The sequence below is a fragment of the Musca autumnalis genome, unplaced genomic scaffold, assembly GCF_047663935.1.
Source record: "Musca autumnalis isolate F117 unplaced genomic scaffold, ASM4766393v1 scaffold_3, whole genome shotgun sequence".
Lineage (NCBI taxonomy): Eukaryota > Metazoa > Arthropoda > Insecta > Diptera > Muscidae > Musca > Musca autumnalis.
This window is the reverse complement of record NW_027411866.1, coordinates 132,781,124-132,801,370: the sequence shown is the minus strand read 5'-3', so window position 1 is coordinate 132,801,370 and position 20,247 is coordinate 132,781,124. Positions and strand designations below refer to the sequence as shown.

Sequence of the window (20,247 nt, the reverse complement as noted above, 5' to 3'; positions counted from 1 at the left end):
TGTTAAAATAAATCATTAGACTTCTTAAACGGAAATGGAGTTCAAATAAACCGCTTTAACTTACATATATGCATTATTAAAATATGTGTAAATCGCGTAATTATCAAAATCGTTTTGTCCGCATGTGATTTTCATGTACAGCAAGACCATATCTTTTAATTTGTACATATTTTTAGATATATAAATTGGACGCTAAGATGTAGCATCGGCTGCATCTTAGCGTTAAAAAATTCCCTTATCAGTGAAGTTTTTAAACCTCTGTTTCTGCAAAAAGGAAGATGCTGCACTAGTTTTTTCATAGCAGTGCAAGCGGCCAACAGAATACGCGATAAAATGCGCGATATTTTCAAAAACAATATTAAGTGATTTTCCTACCTTGGAATTTTCCTATCTCGCGTAGATGGATTTTACATTGGTGGGATGTTCCTTATTTAGTTGGCTTCTAAAAATGTGGTTTAATCACAAATCGAGAGAAAACAAAAAGTCACGTTGGCTTCAACCCATTTTTACCCATTTTTAACATAAATATAGCCACAGCTTCCACGCAAATCAACTTTGAAGGCCAATATTTTTTGCCAAGTTTAAAGGCCTGTTTATGTATGTCGATAAGAAAATGAATGCGGAAGAAAAACTACCAAATTTGAGTGTGTATTTCAAATTTGTTTTTTGTTTTGAAGCAAAAGCAAATGAAATAATATTTCAAAAACTAAAGTTTGGGTGTCTTTCATGCGCACACATTTTCGTTTCGAAATACATAAACTGGGGGTAAAAACATTTCATTTTATCCAAAAGCATTTAAATTGTACAATATACAACCACTATTCGCGAGTTATAAAGAGGTAAACCTTGGCTTCAACGATGTTAAATTTTTAATAATATTGTCCATATACCCTCGTTAGCATAAATGCTGAGAGTATAAAAAAGAATCATGCAGGCGTAAAGATCACAAACTATTACGCACTTTACTATATCGGTCATGAATCGAAACATGATCTAGGTGTTGGATTTATGGTAAATCGGAGGCTCAAAAATTACTCCGCTGGGGAAGAGAAATGTCAAAATCCGTATAAAAGCAATGTTGTTTAAAATCAGTCTCATCTGCACCCATGTACCGACCGAAGGGAAAGATGAACATACCAAGAATATTTTCTACGAGAGCTTAGAACCTAAAATTGCAGCAAAAGTGTGATATAACACCGGACAGAAACTGGGTGTCGATAAGCCGCAAAGACAACAATACCACAACTCCGCTTAACTTACATATACATATGCTGCAAGATGATACTTCTTGTCCCATTAATGTGGACGAGCAATGATAAAAAATAGCCAAAACTGCAGTAAAATATATATGTACTTGGGTACCAAAAATCACCACCTAAAAATCCATGGTACGATCATGAGTGTAGTACTGTAGACTACTGAAGAGAAGATCGAGAAGTGCATTTTCAGTGGAAAAAATAAAGAATCAGAATCAGAAATGTTGTCAGAGTGTAAAACACTAGGCTGACGTGTATGGTGTAGGTACATTCTCTTGCAAAGATGATGAGAATCTGGTAACTGAGAACAGAAGCTTTTGGTATCGAATATGAAGATACCTCAGAACCAATCCCAGACAACGGCAAAAAGAAAGAACATTTCTGAGCCATTTAACACCAAACAAGGTTTCAGACTAAGCTGCAGTCTATAGTACGATATATTTAACCTTATACAGGAAATAAATACGATAAAAATAGCACGATATTTAATAGAGAAATTAAATAATTCTGCTGACCTATGAAGATGATATCGAGCTAATAGTCCGATCTCTGCGAGTCGTAACAACGGTCTTGAGAGAGAGAAATTGACTGCCAATGTGGTTCTGACAGTAAACGGCGCATAATCGAGCCTAGAGCATAGCACCGATTTTCCTGACCAAAACAACCTCAATTTTTTTGTCGTTGTTTATTTCTATATGGGATTCGATATTGAAACTAAGAGTACCAAAAAATTAGGTCAACATATTGAAAGGTGTGGGCGAAAATTTTCCTCATTTTGGACGTGTTCGTTGTTCTTTGGTAGGTAGGTAGGATTGTTGCCTTTAAGAAACCTTTTAAAAAATTACCATACCGTTTACACGTAGTAAGCTATTTTATTTTTCCTCAAGTACTAAATTTTAGTGGAATTCCAAATTTAGTTGTGTAGAACTTTAAGGGAACAACATGGAACAAGGTTTGGTATCCACAGAAATATGCTCGAGAGTTTCCTCCTTCCGTTCCGTTCTTTTAACACTTTTTTTAAATTCATTGAATTTTTCATAGCATTTCCCATATTAATTACAGTTTTTTACACAAATGGACATTTGTTTAAATGTATACGTTTTTATATGGGTGTTTGTATTTGTGGGAATTTCAATATGAATGTTGCCGACGGCAAATGGACGGACACTTACGCGCGTTTGTAAAACGACCGACGGCTTTTTTAATTATTTATCACAACACTATATTTTCGCGGTATGTCACTTTTATTTGAAAAATAAATTAGGCAGTGTACATACCTGTGTTGTTGATGAAATATTATTTGTGGAAAATAAATAAAAAGGAGAGGTGGGGATGATCGTGGATCAGTGTAGGTTGTTGTTGTTGTTCTCGACGTAGTCGAATTGCCTTGTAAAGGAAGAAAAGGAGAGCGTTAGTAGTTTTCGTTGAAAACAATCCGGCTCGATTGGACCAATGTTTACGCAAAATCGTGAAGCGTTCCACATTTTTACGCAAACATTGGTCCAATCGAGCCGGATTGTTTTCAACGAAAACTACTAACGCTCTCCTTTTCTTCCTTTACAAGGCAATTCGACTACGTCGAGAACAACAACAACAACCTACACTGATCCACGATCATCCCCACCTCTCCTTTTTATTTATTTTCCACAAATAATATTTCATCAACAACACAGGTATGTACACTGCCTAATTTATTTTTCAAATAAAAGTGACATACCGCGAAAATATAGTGTTGTGATAAATAATTAAAAAAGCCGTCGGTCGTTTTACAAACGCGCGTAAGTGTCCGTCCATTTGCCGTCGGCAACATTCATATTGAAATTCCCACAAATACAAGTGTCAAATTGTCCACGATTTTCTCACATAAAAAACAACAACAATCACAGTGATTTTTTAACTATTCCGTTTGCATACATTCATTTTTATTTTTGTTTCCGCGCATTTCTTTTATATATTTTAATACATGATCAATTGTTATTGTGGTGTTTTCCTTTTATTTTGCTTCTTTTTGTTCGCCAAAACACCAAAATCATCACAACAATAACAATTCCAATAAAAAGAATAAATGTCATTCATTTGTCATTACTGCTGATTGTTTCCACCTTTAATTAATACGGGTGGCAGATTTGGCACTTATATATCATTTACACCTAATCAATTGTATTAGGGGTATCCAAGTATAACTAATAATTACATTTCAATTTTATAAAAATATTTTAGTGCCGTTTTCGGGATTTGTTGAGTTGAATATTTCGGATATAAACTAAAAATAAATTTTATTCGTGTTTTCGACACCGTGCACACTATATTCGGTCATATTTCTAAAATTATTATTATTTTTATATATTATATTACATACACATTTATTTCAAATATTCATTCAAATATTTGGTATTAAATTGATTATTTTGAATAATTTGTTGTTGTTCGCTAGCGATTTTTAACGTGCATTTTTACAGTCCGTGCACCCTACAATCGATATTAGCGACATTTTTTGCGAATTTTCGATTTTTATTTAATATTTTTGGAAATTTATTTTCGGCAAGTGCTATCTTCGATACATTGCCATAGTTTACGTGTATTATACGATACATTGTAAACATTTTGTGAAAATTTTAATACACTGAGAGAAATTTAGAGTGAGTTTTGAGTTTTTCTTAAAATTTAAAGAATTTTTGGTGGTTTAATCACGTTAAACCTCAAATATATTGCCGTATCCACGATACATTATTGAAATAGTCTACGACTACTTATAAATTCAGTGTATTCTAACCAATAAAATTATTTTATTTTAAAGCATCACGTGTTTTAAAATGATTTTTGCCAATATTTTGGTGAAAATTTAACATTTTTATTGGATTTTCGCATACAGTTTTTGACATCACGTGTCACTTTCTTTAAATTTATTGCATCTCGTGAAATTAATAAATTTCCAAAATACTTTGGTACATTTTCGTGCAGTTTTACAGAGTTGTTCTTTTATAAAAAATTGTTTTTCGAACAATTACCTTGGAAATTCCTGGTGTAAGTGCTACAATTTTCATAGTTTTTTATAACAAAAAAAATCGTTTTCAACGAAATTTTACTTTTAATTTTCTAATTTAAATTTTTCTGAATTACGTTCAGTTTTTAATTTAAAATGTCTGTCACCCGACTAGATTTTCATAGTTTTTTATAACAAAAAAAATCGTTTTCAACGAAATTTTACTTTTAATTTTCTAATTTAAATTTTTCTGAATTACGTTCAGTTTTTAATTTAAAATGTCTGTCACCCGACTAGATTTATTTATCAGAGCTACTGACGCTTTGGTTAAATTTGACGCCAGCTTCAGTGCCCAACGGGACGAGGAGCTCGATATTTACATATTAGAGCTACAAGAAGCTGAGGTCAAGAGATTATGGGACAGGGTAAAAACTACGTTTGAAGATTGTCTCAATTTCTTTAAAGAAGATGATAGTTCTGGTAACGACGTTACTGCTGTTGATGGCAAATATGAGGTTGCATTTAGATCTTATCTAAATGCTCTCGCCTCTATTAATAGGAAGTTAGATCGACTTCGGGCTCCGCCCAAGTCATCAGTAGCAACATCTTCCCCTCACGCGAGTGTAGGCAATAGGTCACATCGTTCCGACTGTGCAACTTCAATGTTGGATGTCACGCATCATTCTCACCATTCCTCCAATACATCATTCACATCCTGTGGTGATGAACATATTGGACATAGGTTAAATTTACCACCCTGCGACATTGAAGTATTTAACGGTGACTTCCTTTCTTGGCCGACATTTAGAGACCTATTTTCGGCTGTGTATATTAATAATACTGGCATTAGTGACATTGAACGTCTATGCCATTTAAATAAAAAGACCAGTGGCGACGCCCATGAAATTGTGGCAAAGTTTTCACTAACCCACAAAAACTTTGGTCCTGCGTGGAAAGCTCTTAAACAGACTTACGACAATCCACGTATTTTGGTGAACCACCAACTTAAACTTTTATTTGACCTACCTGTTTTAGATAGTGAGACCAGTTCAGGGTTAAAGAAATTACAGCGGGGTATCAATGGATGTATTTCTGCCATGTCCAATTATGACGTCTCAACTGAAGACTGGGACCCGATCCTAGTGTTCATATGTCTTCAGAGACTTCCTAAAAATAGTGTCACGCTTTGGGAACAAAGTGTTAAAGACAAGTCTGCTTTGTCTTCTTGGGAAGATTTGGACGCGTTTCTTACGGAACGTATCCAAACTCTGGCCTGTCTACGTGACATTAGGGGTATAGATACTGGCAAACCATCCACCAGTAAAAAAGTTCGTTCGCATTTCACGAATGCTGGCACGAACCGATCCCCCACATTTTCTCCTCGGAATTCCCCCCCTTCTTCGAGGTCCTCTCGTGCCTCTTCAAATAAAACATGTGTTCTTTGTCCACGACAAACGCATCACATCAGAGCATGCCAAAAGTTTCTGAAACTTTCAGTTCCTGAAAGAATAAATACAATTAGGCGACATAACTCTTGCTTTAACTGTCTGTCCCCTAAACATGTAGTTAATCACTGCAGTAGTCCCTACACTTGCAGTAAATGTAATAAAAGACATCATACTTTATTACACAGGGACAATACAACTGCTGGAACGTCTTCGACAGCAACGTCCAACAATAGGAGTGTAGCTTCTTCTGATCAACCCTCTACCTCTACAGGTATTAGATCAGATTCTTCGTCTTCTGCTAATAGACAGGTTTTCCATACTGCACAAAGCAGAAATGTCCTATTAGGCACGGCAATGGTGAACATCGTTCATCATGGCACCACGTACCCTGCCAGGGCACTTATTGACCCCGCTTCAGAAGCATCTTTTATTACAGAGCGTTTACAACGCCTTATAGGTATCACAGCTACTACAACGTTAGCTTCCATTTCTGGGATTAATCAGACAGTTTCGACCACGTCGCGCAAGTTATGTTCGGTTAGCATTACTTCTCCATTGGATGCATCGCGTTCAATAAATACTACGGCCCTAATTTTGCCATCTATTTCGGGCAACCTGCCCTCTTTTACCGTCAATGCTGACATTGTTTCTCAATTGCCAAATCTTCGTTTGGCAGATCCCAATTTATTCAAGTGTCGACCTGTTGATCTTTTGCTGGGAGCAGATCTTTATCCAAAGATCCTACAACAGGGTACTCACATCAATATCTTAGGGTCCCTAATAGCACAAAATACGGTCTTTGGTTGGATCATTACTGGTCATATTCCCCCTCCAAATATTCCTGTATTTTCAACGAAGGTTAGCTTTTCAGAAGAGGAAAATCTTGACAAGACTCTTCTTCGCTTTTGGGAACTTGAGGAAATTCCCAAACGTAAAATTCTATCGCCCTCTGACCAATTATGCGAGGACTATTATAAGCGTACCACACGTCGGGATTCAAATGGTAGGTACGTTGTTAGCCTTCCCCTCAAGACTGAGATAGTTGGACAGGTGGAGTTAGGCTTCTCCCGAGCAAATTGTTTACGACAATTTCTTAGAAATGAGGCATCCCTCCTTCGAAAGCCACAAGTAAAGGTAGTCTATGATCAAGTTGTTAATGAGTACTTAGCATTGGATCATATGAGGCCTGTTGGTGCCGCTTCAACAAACACTTCTGTTTGTTACTTGCCACATCATCCCGTGATAAATCCCGACAAACAGACTACCAAACTTCGAGTGGTTTTCAACGCCTCGAACAAAACCTCCAACGGGAAAAGTCTTAACGACATTTTACATGTGGGACCTACTCTGCAATTGGATCTAGTTTTGCTTATTCTGAGGTGGAGACTATTTAAATTCGTTTTTAATTGCGACATCACCCAGATGTATCGCCAAATACGTGTCGATCCGGCACATACTCCACTTCAACGGATAGTTTTCCGGGATTCTCCACAAAAACCTGTTCAGGATTTTGAATTGCAGACGGTGACATTTGGTGTGAATTGCGCCCCCTACTTAGCTATACGGACGCTTCTACAATTAGCGGACGATACTAACGATCGATATCCTCTCGCTGCACACATACTTCGTAGGTGCATGTACGTCGACGACGTACTAACAGGATATCATGACATATGTACAGCCCTAGATTCTAGAGATCAATTAATAGCAGCTCTTTCCTCTGCAAAATTTGAATTGAGGAAGTGGACAGCAAATGACCGTGCTATTTTGCAAAATCTTCCCACGGAAGATTTAATCGATGCTAAGGTTCTCTCCTTTATTGAAGCTAGCAGTTCCAAACCTTTGGGAATACGTTGGAATGCTCAGCTTGACTTATTTTATTTCAGTGTGAGTGCTTTACCCTCAAAAGATCACTACACGAAACGAGAAACATTGTCAACTATTGCTAAACTATTTGATCCTTTAGGTTGGTTAGGCCCAATTATAGTTACTGCCAAAATAGTTATGCAGAAGATCTGGACAGATAAAATCGGATGGGATGATGCACTTCTGTCTACGACAGAACGTGACTGGCAAAATTTCGTGGACTGTTACCAGGATGTGAATTCCATTCATATTCCTCGGTGGGTTCATTATACGCCAGATTGTTCCGCCGAACTTCATGTCTTTTCTGACGCCTCAGAAAAGGCATACGCGGGGGTGATATATATTCGGATAATAACTCCGAATAAAACCATTTATACTCACCTCCTGACCTGCAAAACTAAGGTAGCCCCCCTAAAGTCAGTTTCTTTACCACGGTTGGAGCTTTGCGGAGCCGTTCTGGCGTCCGAATTATTAAAAAATATTCAGAATGAAATTGACATTTCATTCCAAAAAATATATTGCTGGACCGATTCTACGATCGTCCTTTCATGGCTAAACAAAACTCCATCTACATGGACTACGTTTGTTGCCAACCGTGTTAGTAAGATTCAGGAGATTACAGACAGAGGTAGTTGGCATCACGTGCGCTCTGAAGATAATCCCGCTGATTTAGGCAGCCGGGGGGTCTCGCCCTCTGATCTCGCGTCATCCCAACTATGGTGGCATGGACCACATTGGCTTCGCCAAGATAGTTCTCAGTGGGATATTTCTAATTTAACCTCACTTGACACCGATATTGAAATACGTGCTGTCAAGGCGCATGCTTCATTTTTAACTGATTCCGAGGACTTTTTAGCGAGATTTTCATCTTTAGATAGGGCTTTACGAGTCCTATCTTATATGTATAGGTTTATCCATAATACTCACCGTGCATATAGAGGTCGTTACATTTACAATGATGACAACCTCTCAAGTTCGGAGCTTAAAGCATCTAGATTACGTCTAGCTGTTCTAGCTCAAGAAACACACTTCGCGGATGAGTATCAGTGTCTGTTAGATAAGGTTCCCTTGAATCCAAAAAGCTCTCTTCTCCCATTAAATCCATTTCTGGATGAGTCAGGTGTTATGAGACTTAACGGACGATTATCGCGGTCACCCACTCTTTCTTATTCAGAAAGACATCCCATACTTCTCCCTTACCAAAGTCTCTTTGCACGTCTTCTGGTAAATTTTATTCATACCATTTCCATCCACGGTGGAAATCAATTGATGTTACGCATCCTCAGAATTGAGTATTGGATCCCAAGACTCACTGCATTAATTAGGACAACAATTAATAAGTGCAAAACTTGCCATTTATTTAAAAGTCGTACGTGTACCCAAATTATGGCTGCTCTTCCACCGGAAAGAGTAACTTGTTCAAGGCCTTTTACCACTACTGGTGTTGACTTTGCAGGTCCTTTCGACCTCAAATCCTTTACAGGCCGCTTGACTAAAATCACTAAGGGGTACGTCTGTGTTTTTGTTTGCTTTTCTACGAAAGCAATCCATTTGGAAGCTACTTCAGATTTGTCCACGGCAACATTTATAGCAGCCTTCCAACGCTTCATTTCAAGGCGAGGTTGTCCAAAAACTATATTTTCTGACAACGGCACCAACTTCGTTGGAGCTTCTAGGGAATTAGAGCAGGACTTCAAAGCCGTAGTCCGCGAAAGTCGAAATAGTCTGTGTTCCACGCTGCACTATCAAGAACTTTCGTGGGAGTTCATACCTGCCGGCGCTCCCCACATGGGTGGTCTTTGGGAAGCCGCAGTAAAAAGTTTTAAATTACATTTCCGTAAACAAGCTAAAAACTTCAAATTTACATTTGAGGAACTTTCTACGATTCTTTCCAGAATCGAAGCTTGTTTAAATTCACGTCCTTTGTGTCCCATGAATGACAATCCTCAACATACGGTAGCACTCACACCCGGCCATTTCCTTATTGGATCTCCGATCCTAGCTCCTCCGGAGCCCTTAATAGATGAATCGCCTCTTCACCTAGTAAATCGCTTCCGGAAAATGAAAGCTCTTACTCAACAATTCTGCCTTCGGTGGAAAGAAGAGTATTTAAAGAGCTTGCATAAAAGATATAAATGGAAGTTTCCGCAACGCGATTTACAAACGGGTGACTTGGTAGTAGTACGGCACGAAAATCTACCTCCCACTTCGTGGAAATTAGGTCGAATAATAGCGGTGCACCCGGGTACTGATAATCGAGTACGTGTCGCAGACATTTATACGGAAAGCGGCACTATTAGACGGCCAATAGTTAAATTAATTGCGCTACCTTAATTATTATAGTCCATATCTCGTGTCGGCTTTCGCGTCCTCTATACTTTTTCGCGAAATGAAAAACGACTATTGATGGTAGCGAAGGAGTCGCGAATATTCGGGCTATGGTAATTGCAAAACGACCTACGGTTTTTTTTACATTGGTCATTCTGGCCAAATAATAATAATGCGTTCCTCGTCATTGTATTGTTGCATCCTCTCTATTTTTCACAGAAGATGGAAGATTTAGGCAAGATGGCTGCAACTCTCCCTGAGATTGAGGACAACGTCCCCATGTCTGATGAGGAACGGGAGCTTGATGCCTCGGCAGTCCCCCTTGCGGATTCTGAGCTTCCTCAGGCCGCTCCTTCGTCTAAGGAAACAAAAAATCCGTTATCGACGGTCCCTGAAGCTCCTTCAGGAGAAACTGTGGCCACGCCACCACTTTCGGCACCCCGTCGAAAGAACCAGGGTTCGAAAAAAGTATGCGTTATATGCGACGGCAATCATTTTATGAGAGATTGCAAAGAATTTCTGGTGATGCGTGTTGAGAGAAGATTGAGGATGGTCGCACTTCACAAGTGCTGTGGCAATTGCTTGTCCAACACCCATTCCCTTCGCGACTGTACTAGTCGGTACAGTTGCAAGATCTGTAATAAGGGGCATCACACGTTGCTCCACCAATCTTCTCCCAATGATGTGTCTCCCACCAATGCATCGCAGCCAGAACTATCGCGATCCACTAATGTTGCAACCAAGCCGTCCAAAAAATTGCGCAAGAGTAGATCATCGAAACGTCCGTCCGTTGGTACCTATATTTCTCCTGTTCCAGGTCCCTTGCTTCCACCCCAACATAATACCACTAACATCTCCCAACCGGTTACCCAAAGGCACGTATCTGCCTTACAGCGCGTAGCCACGCTGGGACCTACAATGGTGGTACAGCTTCTGTCTAATGGACTTCGGATACCTGTCAGAGCCCTACTAGACCCATGTGCAGGCCATAGCTTGATTTGTCGGTCGTTGGCTGATAGTATCAATTTGTGTCATGTCATGGTTGGTCCGGAAAGGTTCTGCCAGTTCTCCGTTGCATCATCATACGACGGAGCACAACAACTATTAATGTCTGCGCGTGTGGTTGATCTGGGGCACCTTGTGGCTCCCTCGGAGTCTGTGTCCGTCGGCCTTAGGGATCATTATGCTGGCCTGCAGTTAGCGGACCCACGGTTCAATGAAGCTGCTGCGGTCAGTATGATCATAGGCCCCGATGTCTATCACAAGGTAATGAGGCCTCAAACTTATTCGAGCCCTGGTTTCCCATGGGCCCAGCTCACCATTTTCGGTTGGGTGATATCGGGTCCATGTAATATTTAAGTTCAATGTGAGGGGTAATCTTCAATTGCCTCTGGCTCATCGAGCCCTAGTCACACGACTCTTCGAGTCATTTGTTAAATATAAAAGTTAACGGATCAGGTCTCTTCGAGCCAACAAACGATCCTGCTCATCGAGCAATAACTTTTACTAGTTTATAATGTTTTTTGAAAAAAAAAAATGAAAAAAAGAGAATTAAAAAAAAAGAATATGAAAAAAAAAACTTGTAAATATATTTTTATTTTAAATTTATTATTAATTTTGCAACATAGCAGGATGTTGCAACGCGGGCGGCAATGTTTAATTTCAAACTTGGTTTAAGTAATTTAAATGATTTTATATTCTATATGGGTTTTCCACCCCTGCGTTAAATTTTGTCCCCTACCTTTGTATACAACTTTGTGTATCTCGTACACAAATACAAGGATAGTAACAAAATTTAACGCAGGGGTGGAAAACCCATATAGAATATAAAATCATTTAAATTACTTAAACCAAGTTTGAAATTAAACAATGGGTTATATGAATTTTATGAAAATCCAAGGAATATTTTTTTTTTTTAATTTTTGAAAAATTTTTAAATTTTTCGAAAAAAAATTTAATTTGTTATCTGTCGAACATTATGAAAAATATGACAAAAACTACAGAATTTTGACCAGGAAAAAACATTTCTGTGCCACTTTGGCTATAAAATGAAGTTATGGTTTCAACACGCAAGACGTTCAGTGAACGTGACAGTTGAAAACTATAATTTTGACCTTATTTACTACGGCACTGTGCTTGCGAAAGCAAATGAGTCCGTTCTTGGTGCACTTAATGGAAAAAATCTTCGTAACACATATAGGCCAATTTGCGTTAACAATCTCATAGAATAGAAAATAATGCATAGAAGCTATTTCTTTCCTGGTTATCATTCCTGAAAATCACACCTGGAGTACCTGCGGCACCAGCTTATTTTATTTAATGTATGTTATTTGGCTTTAGCTTCACTAAGTCAATACGATGATGTGATTATTCCTAATTCAAACCAATTGTGAGACTTACCTGAAAAGAGAAAAATAAAAAAATATATTAAATAGGAGCGACAAAATTATAAAAATATATATTTTTATTGATAATTAATTTTTACGTTTTGCATTTATCCATATTATCATATTACTATCAAAATATGGTTCTTCCTCAATACGAAACACCCATTCTGGGTCGGGTTAGAGGTTACCCTGGCACCCTTCGGGGTCATTTGTAGATGTCTTTCTGCAGATCCCAGTTGTGCGATTTTGTGATCAGTTAATGACAGAATTGACGACAATTGTCGGTAAATGCACAGTTTTATTTACTTTTAGTAATTAACGAAAATTTTCAGTAAGCTACCGACTAAAAATCGTAGTCGCTAAACTCTACCCATAGCAACAGTGTTATTAACTTTTATTTATACCTTTCTTTCATAATTTTACCGATTTTTATCGATAACGGAAAAACGAGTAACATAAAGTTGGGTACACATTGTCAGTTTTGAATGACAGCTTTGTTGGTGCTTGCTAGTGTGGCCGTTCATTTTTGTCATTCATCATGCAACCACAAAATATTTTGTGGTTGCTGGATGGTTGGACAGTTATCGATAATTGCAAAAAATCGTCATTCAAAACTGACAATGTGTACTGTACCTTACAGTGTGCAACATGTTCAAGGTATTTTTGTGCAAACAACTTCTACTGCGGATTTTATGAAAGTACAGTCCCAATCGGCAAAAACCCTATATGGGGTTTGAGTTATTAGATCGGTTTTAGATTTTATGGCCACATCTAAACATGTTTCTGAAGCCAATTCGAATCTTAGCCGGGTTTAGATGAGGCTATAAAATCCAAACCCAATCAGGGTTTTTGTAGTCTAAGCATTTTAAATGTTTCACAGTGTAATCGCAGTACAGGTCCTCTCCTGATGGGTGGTACCCAGATGTAGTAACTGCAAAGTCTGAGCATATGTCGATTGATGTAGTACTTGATCTTCTTTTAGAAATTCAACTTAAACATATCAAGAAGAAAAATCAGGCAGGAGCTCTACCACATTTGCAGATACATACAATAACCGCTAGTCTGGAAACAGTGTTTAAGACTACAGTTCTTCTGCCCTGCAAAGAAATCCAAAATAATGCTTTTAAGTAACATCTCCTATAGAATTTTGGGCTTTATTTGGAATATCAGGAGAATTTGAAAGATATTTTGAAGAACACACGACCCGAAACGATAGGCCCTGTCCTAAGGGCTGATTGAAGGAATCGTGAACGCATAATTGACGACTCGAATCGTGCATTTGAAGGGGAAGATACCAAACTTTTTCTGGAAGGCATCAAGGTTGACAAGAGAACCTTTGACCAAGTTATATCCGCCTATGATCTCAAATCCAAAGACCCCGTTGGAGATTTATTGGATTCAAATAACCAACCTAGTTGCAATGAAAATTTAAATGCTGACGCTTTAGCCGATCATATGCAGGTTGTGCTAGATCTCACGGAGAAGCCGGTCGGTCATACTTTCCTTAGCACTGTTAACAATGCTATCGAGGGGACAAACGATTGGTCTCCTTTAGAACATTTTCACGGCACATTTACTGCTTACGGTTCATTAATTAAATTAAGTGAAAGTTGAAAGGAGGCCGGATTTGCCCGATCTAAGTGCCCTAGGGGAGCAAACAAATCGAGAAGTTGGGATAAAATTCAAAGAGGCATGGAGCGATCGCAGTTAAATTAGATTTTGTCAAAGCCTTTGACTCGGTCTGGCACTATGACATGGGATACTTAGCAATAGAATTCAACAAACAGTGATTCTATTTTAAAAACCCAATACAATCGTAGAAAACTGTCTTGACCTACTCTATTGTCATTACCAAACAAACAATAATTGCCAATGATTTTTCCTCAAATTATGGCAATTCATTACTCAATTGCTCAATATGCTGACCTCCAGTGCCTGGCAATGGTTACTAAACTGTGAAAATTACCCTTGATTTTACATTGGAAACCAACAAAACAGACCACTAAAGATTATGTGGATGCTGGTCAACACAACAGCAACAAAAACAAAACACAACAATAATGATGGTCATGAACTATTGCGGTTTGGCGCTTCATGATTCAGCTTATTGAAGTTCTGGGTATTAATGAAAGAAGAAAAAAACAGCAACAACAACAAATTGTGAATAACCAAAAATACAATTTGAATGAATTTGTTCGTAGTGAAGATGATTTGCTTGTAGACAATTGAGTAATAATCATCATCATCATCATAATCATGGTGAACAGCTATGGTGTGTTGCATTAGGAAAAGAATTGCGGCCACATTAACAGTGGCGTCAACATAAAGAAAAGAAGAAACGGATGCTGTTACACAGAGAAAAAATCCATGAAAGACTTTAAGATGTTTTTCTGCTAAAAATAATGAAAAATTTAAATTTTTGAAAACACCCAAATTAATTTGTTTTTAATTTGTTCAGGAGCACCGAGGAGGATATAAATGCCAATTTTAAATAATTATAGAAACTATAATTTTGGAATTGTACACCTTTAGCTCTATGACTACAAGGGGATATATACATGACATACATATGTTAAGACCAAATTCGTTTTAGATAATTTGTCGATCTTATCGTATCCGTCAGGATAGTTCTCGGAGGGAACAACCGATTTGGCCCAAACTTCGTACATTGTAAAATTTTTTAGACATAGATAAAGCTCTGAGATGGACGATATCTGACCACTTCTTCGGGTATCTCCGCCACAAAAGTCTAAAAATCGATAATGATTTTGAAATTTTTAACAGAAGTCTTTGTAATCTTGATGAGAGTGATATAATTTATTTTACTAAAATGTTTTTTCGTCGGCATTGCTGAGATAATAAAGTTCAAAATACTTTTTAGCAATCCTGTTGAAATAAACTGTTTAAAAATATACTTGTCCGAACAAAGCAAGCTTATTTTGGCAATTAACAAGCAGCTGTATGTACATGTCTGAGATTGCAAGACAGCAGCGGAAGTTTGGAAAGCTCTCAAGAATCTATTTCAAGATACTTGATTGGACAGACGAGTTGTTTTTTTTTTTTTTTTTTTTGCAGAAATTGTGTTCTGTGCAACTAGTGGAATGCTCTTCAGTAGTTGAACGATGTTGGATTCAGCGTTAATGACGAATTGATTGAAGGTTTGTTATTAAAAGGACTTTCCAGTGAATACCAGCCAATGATTATGACAATTGGAAGTACAGGTAAACCATTAACAGAAGATAGTGTAAAGATGAAGCTCCTGCAGGATGTAAAATTCGAAACTTCACCGTCAAATAGTGCGTTGCTTTCCAAGAAAGGAAAATTTGCAGGAAGCAAATATGTGAAGAAAAATATTTCGAAACAAGAAAGGAAAGTCGCGATGCTTCAATTGTGATGGGATTGGCCATTTTGCGTCCGAGTGCCCGTCAAAACAAGAACATTTCAACAATTTTTTTTTGAGTATTCTGTTGAAATAAAAACGGCGAACAACACCCCAATGCAAGCTGTTGGAAAAGGTGACATAGAGATGAAACTTGCAACACCTAGAGGTATATTATATTACGTTCCAGATTTAGAAGTGAATCTTTTGTCTATAGGGAAGATGGTGGATCATCACAATAGTGTGGTATTTGATCAATCTGGTTGCCGTATTATAAATTCCCCCAAAGAAGTTATTGAAATGGCAAAAGAGGTGAATGGCTTATACAAATTGAACGTGCATTCAACTAAAAGCGCATGCGTTGCAAGTGAAAACTCAACGGAACTTTGGCATCGTAGATTTGCACATCTAGGATTTGAAAATTTGAAGTTTCTAGCCAACGGGTACGTGAAGGGTGTAAATTTGAGCAAAAATTCAGTGGAGGCGTGTATATCGTGTGCAGAAGGAAGGTAAACAACATCGCCCCACTTTTCTCTCAGAAGGCTCCACAGCATCTAATGTGTTAGATATTATACATTCTGAAGTGAAGTCAGTAGGAAGAAATTTTTACTTTGTGACATTTCATGAAAAGCAAGGATGAAGTTGTGGATCGTTTTCTGGAATATAAAGCCGAAGTGGAAAAACAACAGAAATCAATTAAAGTATTGAGAACTGACAACGGTAAGGAATACGTAGATAAGAAGCTGGCTGCTAATTTAAGAAAAAGTGGCATAATTCATCAGACCACGATTCCCTATACCCCAGAGCAAAACGTCTTGCTGAGAGGATGAACCGAAATTTGATGGAAAAAGCTGGGGCAATGTTATGTGATGCATGTATGCCGAAAAATTTCTGGGCGGAAGCTGTATATTGTGCAAGTCATGTCATAAATAGATGATCACATAAAATGTTGAAAAAGACTCCGGAGGAAATGTGGTCTGTACACAAGCCTAACGTAAGTTATTTAAAAATATTTGGATGTACCGCTATGTGTCATGTTCATAAACAAAAGCGACGTAAACTTGATTCTAAATCGGAAAAGTGTGAATTTGTCGGCTATTCGAATACGTCAAAAGGATACCGTGTCTACAGTTTGAATCGAAACAAGTTTTTGTATCCCGAGACGTAATATTTCACGAGACCGATTTTCATTACTCAAGAACATATAATAAAATCTAAAACAACAATGAATTCCCCTTTATAGTCCGGTCAAAATAGACATGCGTATAAGGGGGAAATAGCAAAAATTCCCACAAAGCTGAATTTTGGTGGAGAGCTAGGGTTGGCCATTAGAAGCAACTTCCTAAAAGTCCCCATCGATCCCATGTGTGCAAAACAAGTTATTCGGGGTCAAAGGTCATTTTTGGAGGCATTATTCAGTTTTTTTAATTTTTCTCAAAAACGGTAATACTAAGCAAAAGCTCGCTAAAGTAAAAGTTGTAGAATCAATAATTGTCTACAAGATTGGTCTTTATGATTCTTAAAAAAGACTTACCATTTTCGAGATATCTCGATCTAAAGGTCAAATAAAAAATTAGCCGCGTAAGTACATCATGAGGAGAACCGGTTAAAGTAACGACACTATGTGTTAGATACTTCCGTAAGCTTTCAAACGATGTCCACTTTGCAGTAATCGGTTCAGTAGAACCGGGTCTAAACCGGTTTTTAAATTTGGCCTTTCGGGTCTAATAACCGGCGAACCGGATCCGCAACCGTTGAAAATTATACATTTCCGTAATCAGCGCAACAAACCCTACCTTCGGACAAAACTTGAAAAAAAATCGGAGTGTTTTCGTTGGGGTCGTTCCCGTTGGGCTTTCGATTATACATGTGGGTTAAATGGGCTATTTTTGCATAAAATGACTCTAACATTGAATAACTCTACTAAACACACTCCGAATTTGTTGGAATTTTTTTAAAAGATAGCTATAATTTCGCTCTTCAAGAAAATATATATTTTTTGGGGGGACAGACCCGATTACTTCGCTTATTTTAGCCGGTTCGTCTGAATATGTGCATATTTCCCTTATAAGTGCATAAAAATCATGTGTTTTTTAGAACAGCTATATCTCAAGAATGGTTCCTTCTAAGAAAAAAATTATAAGGGTAAAAGGTAGATAATTTTTCTGTCTACAATATTTACTTTAGTCACTTTTTGATTAGATCAACCGTTTTCAAAAAATAAATCTGAAAACCTAAAAACCCTTCAATTTTGACCTTTGACCCCGAATAATTTTTTTTGCACACATGGGATCGATGGGGACTTTTAGGACGTTGCTTCTAATGGAAAACCCTAGCTCTCCACCAAAATTCAGCTTTGTGGGAATTTTTGCTATTTCAATGTCTATTTTGACCGGACTATTATATGTACCAACTAATTGTGTTGATAACACAGATGATTCATCGGTTCCACGCAGAAGTGAAAGAATTGTAGCAAAGAAGAAAGCTCTAACTGTTAAACAAGAAAATAGCACCAACAAACCAATAAGCCTAGAAGATGCCATGAATAGTCGGAAGAAGCTAAAGTGGGCTGAAGCTATGAAAAGCCAAATAAAGTCCCTAGTAGAAAACAAAAACGTCTTTAAAAATGTTACTTCTTTTTAAAATCCAAATCTCTGTAAAAATCCACGTCTTTAAAAATATTTTTTTTTTTAAAACCCAAGTCTTTGTAAAAATCCACGTCTTTAAAAATATTTTTCTTTTTAAAATCCAAGTCTTTGTAAAAATCCACGTCTTTAGAAAAATCCACGTCTTTAAAAAAGTTATTTTTAAATCCACGTCTTTAAAAAAGTTATTTTAAAATCCACGTCTTTAAAGATGTTTTTTTATCCCCGTCTTTAAAAATGTTTTTTTTTTTAAATCCACGTTTTTAGAAACGTTTTTTAAACCCACGTCTTTCAACAAAAAAATCTACGCCTTTAAAAATGTTTTTTTAGTCGACGCCCTTAAAAATGTAGGTCCACGCTTTCGTATAGCCCCCATACAAAATGACGCGTGACGCGTCGTCGTTTTAAGGAATTTTTAAGATATTTGGCCCATTTTACCACCGAATTGATTGTAATTTGGTACTTTGTGTCTCCAGAGGCCAAAAAATATTCCTACCAAAGTTGGGTTATATAGGTCCACGTTTTGGTATAGCTCCCATATAAGGCCCCATATAAAGTACGCGTCATTTTAATATATTTTGAATGTATTAGACCCATTTGACCACAGAATTGGTTGTAATTTGGTATTTTGTGTCTTCAGAGGCCAGAAAACATTCCTACCAAAGTTGGGTTATATAGGTCCACGTTTTGGTATAGCCCCCATATAAGGCCCCTTATAAAGTACGCGTCATTTTAATATATTTTGAAAGTATTTGACCCATTTGACTAAAGAATCGGTTGTAACTTTGTATTTTGTGTTTCCAGAGGCTAAGAAACATTTCTACCATAAAATGTTTATATAGGTCCACGTGTTGATATAGCCCCCATAATACAATATCTCCCGATTTTCGATATTTTGAACGTTTTAGCCTCATTATCACACCGAGATGGCTGAAATTTGGTATTTAGTCTTCTTTAGGCGTATAAAACTTTCCCCCAGAAATTTGTAGGTATAGATCCACGCCATCATATAGCCCCCATAGAACGGTACCTTCCGAATTTCGGTATTTTGAAGGTTGTGGCCACATTAATCCACCGAAATGGCTGAAATTTGTGGTGGAGGGTATAAAAAGTTCGGCCCGACCGAACTTAACGCTTTTCCTACTTGTTTAAATTCACGTCTTTAAAAAATATATTTTTTTAAATCCACATTTTTAAAAATAGTTTTTTTTAAAATCCACGTCTTGTGTTTTTTTGTTTTAAATCCACGTCCTTAAAAATGTTTCTTTTTTAATCCGTCTTTAAACATGTTTTTTAATCCACTTCTTTAAACATTTTCTTATTTTAAATCCACATCTTTGAAAATGTTTTTCTTTTAAATCGCCGTCTTTGAAAAAATCAACGTTTTTAAAAACGTCAAGAAATATTTTTGTAAAAATCCAATAATTAATTTTTTTTTTAACCCACGTTTTTTATATTTTTTTCTTTAAATCCACATATCTTTAAAAAACTTTTTAATCCACTTCTTTGAAAAAAAAGATCCACGTCTTTAAAAATTCTTGTTGTTTTCAAATCCACGCCTTTAAAAATATTTTTTGTAATCCATGTCTTTAAAAATGTTTTGTTTTTTAAATCCACGTCTTTAAAAATATTTTTTTTTAAGTCCACGTCCTTACAATGTTTTATTTTAAATCCACGTATATAAAAATGTTTTTTTTTTTAAATCCAACGTTTTTTAAAACGTTTTTTTAATTTAAGTCGTTTAACAAATACTTTTTTAAAAAATCCAGGACTTTCAAAAAATATTTTTTTTAATAATCCAAGTTTTTAAATTTTTTAATCCACGTCCTTGAAAAAAATATTTTTTTTTAAGTCCACGTCTTTGAAAAAAATATTTTTTTTTAAATCCAAGTCTTTGAAAAAACATTTTTTTTAAAAATCCAGGTCTTTGAAAAAATATTTTTTTTTTTAAATCC

General features: G+C 36.8%; 2 protein-coding genes across 3 annotated transcripts in view; one reads left to right on the top strand and one right to left on the bottom strand.

The window, feature by feature from the left end:
- sd (TEA domain transcription factor 1 homolog scalloped) overlaps positions 1-20,247 on the bottom strand; it is a 610,455-nt gene that overhangs the window by 290,225 nt on the left and 299,983 nt on the right. The gene's annotated exons all lie outside the window — the stretch shown is intronic.
- Positions 2,852-11,598, top strand: LOC141400109 (uncharacterized). Its single transcript, XM_073979545.1, has 2 exons — positions 2,852-2,929; positions 10,101-11,598. Exon 2 carries the CDS (start codon positions 10,104-10,106, stop codon positions 11,238-11,240), a length of 1,137 nt encoding a protein of 378 aa, XP_073835646.1. The 5' UTR covers positions 2,852-2,929; positions 10,101-10,103; the 3' UTR covers positions 11,241-11,598.

What these genes read in the sequence shown, in the direction of transcription:
- LOC141400109 (XM_073979545.1), top strand. Translation starts at nt 10,104, where the DNA reads ATGGAAGATTTAGGCAAGATGGCTGCAACTCTCCCTGAGATTGAGGAC.